The 8,764-nt window shown below is 61.0% G+C and overlaps 2 protein-coding genes across 2 annotated transcripts; one reads left to right on the top strand and one right to left on the bottom strand.

Moving 5' to 3' along the window:
* Positions 1-369: 369 nt before the first annotated feature.
* Positions 370-4,172, top strand: PRPF19 (pre-mRNA processing factor 19; the record flags this gene model as incomplete). Its single annotated transcript, XM_017838923.1, is given in 16 exon segments — positions 370-523; positions 901-977; positions 1,069-1,210; positions 1,303-1,376; positions 1,489-1,551; positions 1,625-1,666; positions 1,750-1,774; positions 1,777-1,846; positions 1,901-2,025; positions 2,216-2,325; positions 2,465-2,620; positions 2,701-2,770; positions 2,922-3,007; positions 3,225-3,395; positions 3,511-3,616; positions 3,700-4,172. Coding segments are annotated over 16 exon segments (1,569 nt in total), but the record flags the coding sequence as incomplete, so codon positions are not given.
* An 80-nt stretch (positions 4,173-4,252) lies between these two features.
* Positions 4,253-8,630, bottom strand: ZP1 (zona pellucida glycoprotein 1). Its single transcript, XM_017838922.1, has 10 exons — positions 7,319-8,630; positions 6,826-6,969; positions 6,566-6,750; positions 5,810-5,907; positions 5,474-5,601; positions 5,207-5,396; positions 4,979-5,129; positions 4,650-4,734; positions 4,465-4,569; positions 4,253-4,386 (listed from the first exon to the last, which is right to left on the bottom strand). Exons 1-9 carry the CDS (start codon positions 8,628-8,630, stop codon positions 4,469-4,471), a joined length of 2,394 nt encoding a protein of 797 aa, XP_017694411.1. The 3' UTR covers positions 4,253-4,386; positions 4,465-4,468.
* Positions 8,631-8,764: the final 134 nt, after the last annotated feature.

The raw sequence follows: 8,764 nt of genomic DNA, 5'->3' as shown, positions 1-8,764 counted from the left end.
CTGGTTTATGGGGTTCCTAGGCAGGGGGGGGCACTGGTTTATGGGGTTCCTAGGCAGGGGGGGCACTGGTTTATGGGGTTCCTAGGCAGGGGGTCACCGGTTTATGGGGTTCCCACACCAGGAGTCACTGGGCAGGGGGTTCCCAGGCTGGAGTGTTGCTGGGAGGGGAGTTACCGGGACAGGGGTGAGCAGTTTATGGGGTCCCTCGTTTGTGGGGTTCACGGCCGGGGGGTCACTGGGAGGGGTGTCACGAGTCTGTGGGGTCAGCGGGTGGGATTTTCCCGGCCTAGCAGAATCCCCGGGAAGGGGATTCCCGGGCTCTGGGGCAGGCAGGGTCCCCCAGGGCCCTGACCCCCGTTCCCGTGTCTCCCAGTCTCCAACGAGGTGCCGGAGCACCCGTGCGTGTCGCCCGTGTCCAACCACGTGTACGAGCGGCGGCTGATCGAGAAGTACATCGCCGAGAACGGCACCGACCCCGTCAACAACCAGCCCCTGGCCGAGGAGCAGCTCATCGACATCAAAGGTGCCCGGCAACGCCAGCCCCGCCTGGGAATTGCCTGGGAATTGGGGGGGTGGGAGGGGATTTCCCCAGGGATGGGAGATTTGGCGAGGTGGGATTGGAGCACAGGGGTCCTGAGGACGTGGATGACCCCTTTCTGTGCCGGTTGCCCAGCGTGGCTTGTGGTGCTGGGAAGGGTTTTTCTGAGGGATGTGGGAGTTTGGGGAGGTGGGAATGGAGTTGGGAGGACAGGACATTCCTGAGGACAGGAATGACCCCTTTCCTCGCCCATTGCCCAGCGTGGCTTGGGAGATAGGAAAAGGTTTTCCTGAGGGAGGTGGGAATGGAGCACAGGGATCCAAAGGGCTCCTGAGGACACGGAGGACCCCTTTCCTTGCCAGTTGCCCACCCGATCCGCCCCAAGCCTCCCTCGGCCACCAGCATCCCGGCCATCCTGAAGGCGCTGCAGGACGAGTGGGTAAGCCGTGGGTCGGTTCCCGGTGGGATGTGGGGCGGGATGGCGCGTCACACCCCCCCCCGGGCTGACCCCGTCCCGTCCCGCCCCGCAGGACGCCGTGATGCTGCACAGCTTCACGCTGCGGCAGCAGCTGCAGACCACGCGCCAGGAGCTGTCCCACGCGCTGTACCAGCACGACGCCGCCTGCCGCGTCATCGCCCGCCTCACCAAGGAGGTCACGGCCGCCCGGGAAGGTGAGACCCCCCCGTCCCGCGGGAGCTGGGGAGGGGCGCTGGGACCGGCTCCGTGCCCGCTCCCCCCGCCCCAACTCGCGGTGTCCCCGCAGCTCTGGCCACCCTGAAGCCCCAGGCCGGGCTCATCGTGCCCCAGGCAGTGCCGTCGGCGCAGCCCAACGTGGCGGTGAGTCCCTGCTCCCCGGCCCGGTCGTTCCCGGCCCCTTTCCCGCTTGTTCCCGCTGCCAAATCCCTCCTCTGGGTGTCCCCCTCCACCCTTGTTTCTGTGTCCCACCCAGGGCGCCGGGGAGGCCATGGATTTGGGAGAGCTGGCGGGAATGACCCCGGAGATCATCCAGAAGGTAAGGGCTGCTCCGTGTGTCCTGTTCTCCCGTGGAATTCCCGACCCGTGCCAACCCTCCCCTTGTTTTCCAGCTCCAAGACAAGGCCACGGTGCTGACCACGGAGCGTAAGAAGGTGAGTGACCTCACCCAGACATTCCCTGGGAGCCGGGATATGCTGTGCTCCAGGAGAGGCTGATGTTTATCCCTGTTTTCCAGAGGGGCAAGACCGTCCCCGAGGAGCTGGTGAAGCCGGAGGAGCTCAGCAAGTACCGGCAGGTCGCCTCCCACGTGGTGAGTGCCAGGATGGGAAAAGGCTGGAAAACCGGGAGCTGGGAATCCCTTGAGGTTTCTGGATTCCTTCTGGGAGTGTTTTCCTGCTTGTGGTATTTAATCTGGGGGTCTCCTGCCTCGCACAGGGGCTGCACAGCGCCAGCATCCCAGGAATTCTGGCCTTGGATCTGTGTCCTTCCGACACCAACAAGATCCTCACCGGTAAGGCAGGAATGCGGCTGCCTGGGATGGGATCTCTGTGCTTTTGGGAATGCAGGATGGGACAACAGGGTGAAGGACTCCCTCCCCTCACGGCAAAGCTGCTGAGGGTGGGATTTCCCAGGAAAAGCGGGTGGATTTGGAGTTGCTGGCCCCACACTCCCATCCCAGCACTTCCTGCTTGGTTTTCCAGGTGGGGCGGATAAAAACGTCATCGTGTTCGACAAGAGCTCGGAGCAGATCCTGGCCACGCTCAAGGGACACACCAAGAAGGTCACCAGCGTCGTCTTCCACCCATCCCAGGTGCCTGCAGCCTCTCCCCTCATGGCCAGGATTCCTCAAGTTTGCGTTTCGGGACCCTTTTTCTCCGGAATCTCCAGCTGGGAGCTCTGGGGATGGTGAATCCTGCCCGCGTTGACCTTCCCGCGCGGTCCCCGTTTAGGAGTTGGTCTTCTCGGCTTCTCCCGACGCCACGATCCGGATCTGGTCCGTTCCCAACGCCTCCTGTGTCCAGGTGGTCCGTGCCCACGAGGGCTCCGTGACCGGGCTCAGCCTCCACGCCACCGGAGATTACCTGCTCAGCTCCTCAGATGACCAGGTGGGACACATCCCATCCCATGGATCCCACCCGTGCTTCCCACTGCTCCGGAGCCAATGCTTCTCCTGTTTTTTTCCCAGTACTGGGCTTTCTCGGATATCCAGACGGGCCGTGTCCTCACCAAGGTGACGGATGAGAGCTCCGGCTGTGGTAAGGATTAGGGATGAGTAGCCCCATCCCGGGGGTCTCTGGGCTCCTGGAGCTCTGGACAACTCGTTTGGGGGGGAGGGGTCTTGCTGTCCTTGAGTCTTCCCAACCCTCCTGACTGTTCCCAACCCCGAGTGTCCCCGTGTCTCTCCAGCTCTCACCTGTGCCCAGTTCCACCCGGACGGGCTCATTTTTGGGACGGGAACGATGGATTCGCAAATCAAGATCTGGGATCTGAAGGTAGGGCTGGCCCTGATGGGAATGTGGGGGGGAGTCCAAGGAGTGGGACTTTGGGAAACATTTTAGAAAGTTTCCTCTGAAAACCCCCAGTTTCAGTGGTGACACTGTAACCGTGGTTGGGGTTGTCCCGAGAAGATCCGTTCATCCCGTTAACTCCGGAGCGGAACGATGGCACGTTCCCGCTCTGTGATTCCCTGTCTGAACCCCTCATCCCTAGGAACGCACCAACGTGGCCAACTTCCCGGGGCACTCCGGGCCCATCACCAGCATCGCCTTCTCCGAGAACGGATATTACCTGGCCACGGCCGCCGACGACTCCTCCGTCAAACTCTGGGATCTGCGGAAGCTCAAGAACTTCAAGACGCTGCAGCTGGACAACAACTTCGAGGTGTGTGGGGGTGTGTGTGTGTGTGATAGCACCTTTCCCCCCTCCAAAATGGGGCCAGCGTCCCAAAAATGCCTTGGGAGCTTTCCCGACGCCTCGTTCCGCTTCTCCTCCGCAGGTGAAATCCCTGATTTTCGACCAGAGCGGGACCTACCTGGCGCTGGGCGGGACCGACGTCCAGATCTACATCTGCAAGCAGTGGACGGAGATCCTGCACTTCACAGGTGAGGGGTTGGGGTGCTGGAGGTGGGCTGGGATCCATGGGAACCAGGGAGCCGTGACCTGGGAATGTTTTCCACCCCCCCAGAGCACAGTGGCCTGACCACGGGAGTGGCCTTTGGCCACCACGCCAAGTTCATCGCGTCCACGGGGATGGACCGGAGCCTCAAGTTCTACAGCCTGTAATCCCGGGATCCTGCCGGGATTGGGGGTGGGAGGGGGGTGGGAATATCCGTGTGGGATTATCCGAGTGGGAATACCCCGGTGGGATTATCGAGCTCCCCTGTCGTAGCTGTTAGTGCAAGGGGGAAGTCGGGCGTCGTCTTCCCCGCACTCCGTGAATTTGCTGTTTAGGTTTTTTTTTTTGCCCCCCCTAATTCGTTGTGTTTTCCACCTTTAGAATTGTTTTGTGCTTGTAACTGATGTGAACCCCCCACCCCCTCCCCAGTCCTTGCGCTCCTGGAATTTGGAGGCTGGGATGTGTGGAGGGAGGGAAGGAACGTGCAGATTTTTGTATGCAGTTACTTAGTTTCGGTATGGAAATAAAGGATTCTTCCCTGTCATCCCACTGGGAAAGGGTTCCGCTCCTGTAAAGGGTTTGGTGGGTAGCAGCATAGGATTTGGGGGGCTGGGGGTGTTTCCAGCTTGGGAATAGGGATAAAGGATCCCCTTTCCTCCCACTCCCAGGATAAACCACCCCTGGAGCTGTGATTTGCACTGGTTTATTTTTCCAGCTTTCCCAGAGAAATCCAGCGGCGTTGGGTGGAGGCAGGAGCTGTGAAGAGGAGATGAGTTAGAGGGATGAAGGGTTGTTTTGGGATGAAGGGGTTTTCAGGGAGCAGAGGGCACTCACCTCCTCACCCTCTCTTGGAAACCTTGGGAAAGACAACGCATCCCTGGGATGTGACTGTTCCCATTCCATCGCCCGTCCTGCTGTTCCCCGGAGACCGACGCGCTCCTGGTGGGAACAGAGCGTTGGGGTGGGGAAAGGGGGGCACACGGAGGGACCCCTGAATCTCAGGAAGCTCCTGGACTTACGTGAGGTCGCTCCCAGCTGGCAGGAGGGGCGGCATGGCTCCGGCTGGGCCAGGTGGCACACGGAGGCACTGCAGGAAATGTACACCTGGGAAACACAGGTGGGCTGGGATCAGCTGGAGACCCCTGGAAGGGGGCTCCAGGACTCAGGGAGACCCCCAAAAAGGGGCTCCAGGACTTGAGGAGACCCCCAAAAAACAGATTCAAGCTTTGGGGAAGTCCCATAAAGGGAGTCTCAGCCTTGAGGAAGCACCAACAAGGGGAGTTCGGAGCTGGGATGGATTTGGGATGAGGGATTCCCAGCACTGGGATGCCCCAAATGCACAACCCACCTCTCCCTCCATCACGGCCATCCCGGGAGGCTCCACAAAGGTGAAGGTGGAGATGACAAACCGCTGGTAGTGGCTTGGGAACGGCAGCTCCAGAGAGGCCGGACCCACCGGCACCATCCGTGTCCGGTAATTGTCCCCCTGGAAGGGACACCTGGACGGGCAACCAAGACCCTCCGTGGGCACCATCCATCCACCCTCACCTCCATCCCCCCGTCCCACTCCACTCACCCGTCCACCAGGATGGGCCACTGGGGCTGGGAGGTGGCGCTGGAGCTGGGAGAGGCCCAGCACTGGTGGAGCACCAGCACTAGGTTGGGATCCGTCTTCTGGAGCAGCCGGACTTCCACGAAAATGGGGTCCCGGAGCACCCTCACCAAGGGGAAGTCACCCACGGGGTGGTAGGAGCTGTAGGATTCATCTGTGGGAATGTTGGGAGGGGTTGAGTGGGATGGGGAGCGGGGTTGGGAGCGGGGTGGGAAGCCGGGAATCGCTCACCGGTGGCAATCCGGAGCTCGAGCCCCAGCGGTCCCGGCATTGCCAATGGAGCGGCCGTGGGGGGCACAGCCACCTCCATTCCCAAGGGAAGGAGGTCGCTGGCGTTGTAGATGCACCGAGCCTGGAGACTGGGAAGGGGCAGAGGAAGCTGGAAGACTCCCAAATCCTCCATCTGCCCCTTCCGGCATCACCTCTCCCAGCCCAAACTGGGGGGGTGGGGAAAGCTGGGAATTTGGCAGGAGCGAGGATTGGGTTGATCCCAGGGTGGGAGGGCAGGACAGGGTTTCCAAAGGGGAATCCTGGCTCTGTGTCCGGCTTTTCCTGCCTTTCCCTTACATGTAGACGCTGTCCCGGGTGACGAAGCCGCGGGAGGATCCCTGGACATCGATGGTGGAGATCAGCTGGTTCTCGTAGATCAGCCGGTCCTCGATCACCTGGAGGGGACACGGGAACAGGGAACATCCTGGGGGATCCACGGATCGGGATCTGACACAGGAGGCAGCGTGTGGGTGAGTTCTTTATCCTGAAGTGGGTTATGGAGCTGGGAGCATCCTGGGGGATACATGTATCGGGGTTTGAGATAGGAGGGAGTGCGGGTGAGCTCTTTATCCTGGAGTGGGTTTTGGAGTTGGGAGCATCCCGGGGGATAAATGGATCAGGGTGAGCTCTTTATCATGAAGTGGGTTATGGAGCTGGGAGCATCCTGGGGGATACATGGATCGGGGTTTGAGGCACAAGGCTCTTTATCCTGAAGTGGGTTTTGGAGTTGGGAGCATCTTGGAGTTCTGATGGATCAGGGTTTGAGGCACGAGGCAGAGGATAGATGAATTCCTTATCCTGACATGGGTTTTAGAGAAAAACATGGAAACGTGGAGCTGTGAGCATTCCGGGGGATTTACGGATGAGGGTTTGAGGCATGAGGCAGAGTGTGGGTGAATTCTTTGTCCTGAAGTGGGTTATGGAGCTGGGAGCATCCAGAGGGATAAATGGGTCAGGGACTGAGGCACGAGGCGGAGGCTGGGTGAGCTCTTTGTCCCGAGTGTTTCCCGGCCCTCTCCCATCCCCGGGGGCGCTCCGGGGTTCTCCCGGTACCTGCACGGTGGTCCCGCAGCGCGTGACCGGGAAGCGGAACATGACGGAGCTCTCGGTGACGCGGAAGGGCTCACACCCCGCCTGGCTGCCGGCCAGCCGGACGCTGTCCAGGTTGTAGGGCTGCACGGCCATTCCCCGCGGGACCACCAGGATAAACTGCCCCTCCCGCAGGCACTGCACGGTGGCTGCGGCACCACGGAGACATTCCATCACCCCGGTGCCCAGGGGATTCCCGGGATGCCCCTCCCCGAGCGCCCTACCCGTGTTCCCGTAGTAGCAGGGCGTGGCACGATCCGTGTCGTCGTGGCAGCATCCCGCCTGGATGCACCCGTCCCGTCCCTGCGGAGCCACGCACGGCATCCGGCCCACCGGCACCTGGCACTGCTCCCGCGTCAGCTGCATTCCTGAGGGTGGGAAGAGATCGGAACTCCTCCTCGGGAACACCCCGGTCACAAAGTCCCCCTGGCGAATCGTGGAATTGTTGGGTTGGAAAAGCCCTCTAAGGTCACGGAGTCCGACCGTTCCCGCAGGAATGCTGAGGCCACCACATCCCCAAGTGCCACAGCCACGTGTTTTTGGGATGCTTCCAGGTGTGCTGTCCAGGACTGCACAACCCTTACCATGGAAAATTTTACCTGATATCCAACCCAAACCTCCCCCCGGCACAACTTGAGGCCAGTTCCTCTTATCCCAGCCCCTTGTCCAGCCCTCAGATCCAGGGCTGCATCCCTTCATCCCGCTTTTCCGCCATACCTGCCCCTCCCGAAGGGTAGAAGAGTGCCGTGGGCTGGAGTGGATTGTGGATCCCAGGATGCAGCAATCCAGGCTGGAGCCCAGGGCTGATCAAACCCGGCCAGGATGAGAGTCCCGGGCGCACTAAAGCCGGACTGGGATGGCCGGGATGGATCAGCCCATTGTGGTTTGGGAGCCCAGTTTGGGAGCTGGAGACAAAACTGGGCTGAGCCATTCCTGGCTGGTTTGGGAGCTGAGATCCTGGGCGCAGGAATCCTGCTGGAGGGTGAGCACCAGCGGGGGTCAAGCCAGGTGAGTTTTGGGATGCAGACCCTGGGCGAGGCCCTGGCTGGGTCTGACTCCCAGGATGCACCGGACTGGGAGGATTTTGGAATACAAACCCTGGACGAAGGCCTGGTTGATTTTGATTCCCAGAATACACTGAACTGGAAGGATTTTGGGATGCAGACCCTGGGCGAAGGCCTGGTTGATTTTGATTCCCAGAATATACTGAACTGGAAGGATTTTGGGATGCAAGCCCTGGGCGAAGCCCTGATGGGGTCTGACTCCCGGAATGCACCGGACTGGGAGGATTTTGGGATACAGGCCCTGGGCGAAGTTGATTTTGACCCCAGAGATTCACCGAACTGGGGTGGTTTGGGGATAAAAACCCTGGGCGAAGCCCTGGTTGAGTCTGACTCCCGGGATTCACCCAACTGGGAGAGTTTTGGGATGCCAGCCCTGGGCGAAGCCCTGGCTGAGCCTGACTCCCAGGATTCACCGAACTGGGAGAGTTTTGGGATACAAACTCTGGGCGAAGGCCTGGCCAAGTTTGACCCCCAGGAAGCCTCCAACTGGGAGGATTTTGGGATCCAAGCCCTGGCTGGGTCTGACCCCCAGGGCGGAGGGGCTGCACTCCCAGGTGATTGAAGCCTCCCTGGATATTGGAGACGGGACGAATCCCAGTAGACTCGGACGGAAGCCCTGGGCGAACTGGGTTGGGCTGGGGCGGAATCCCGGGAAGCACCGAGCTGGGCCCATTCTGTGCCACAGTGTGAAGCTGCTCCGAGTGGGTGTGGGTGTGGGATCCCGCCAGGGTGAGGGAGGACTGGGAGACGTGGTGCTGGAGACCAGTGTGGGAGACCAGGATTCCGCTATCCCGGCCCCGCTCTGGGATGCCGTCCGGGAGCGTCTCGTAGCCACCCGGCTTCGGGCAGGTGATGTTGACCTCGGAGGAGGTGAGCAGGATCCCGCTGGGAAGCAGCTCCTCCAGCTGCACCCTCAGGACGTAGCGGTTCCCCTGCAGTGGGATATGAGGGATAGTCACCTCCATCCCACGGGGAAGGGGAAGGGGTGGGAATGTCACCTGGAGCAGGAAAGGGCAGGGGAAGGGGTGAGAATGTCACCTGGAGCAGGAAAGGGCAGGGGAAGGGGTGAGAATGTCACCTGGAGCAGGAAAGGGCAGGG

The sequence above is a fragment of the Lepidothrix coronata genome, unplaced genomic scaffold, assembly GCF_001604755.1.
Source record: "Lepidothrix coronata isolate B3197 unplaced genomic scaffold, Lepidothrix_coronata-1.0 Scaffold369, whole genome shotgun sequence".
In the NCBI taxonomy this organism is placed as follows: domain Eukaryota; kingdom Metazoa; phylum Chordata; class Aves; order Passeriformes; family Pipridae; genus Lepidothrix; species Lepidothrix coronata.
Note: the sequence above shows the minus strand (reverse complement) of the source record. Positions and strands in the feature narration are given on the sequence as shown.

Coding starts and splice junctions, on each gene's coding strand:
- ZP1 (XM_017838922.1), bottom strand. CDS start 8,630: ATGGAGGTGACTATCCCTCATATCCCACTGCAGGGGAACCGCTACGTC. Junction 6,751..6,825: donor CTGCTACTACGGGAACACGG/GTAGGGCGCTCG, acceptor GTGGTGCCGCAG/CCACCGTGCAGTGCCTGCGG. Junction 5,397..5,473: donor CGAGCTCCGGATTGCCACCG/GTGAGCGATTCC, acceptor ACATTCCCACAG/ATGAATCCTACAGCTCCTAC.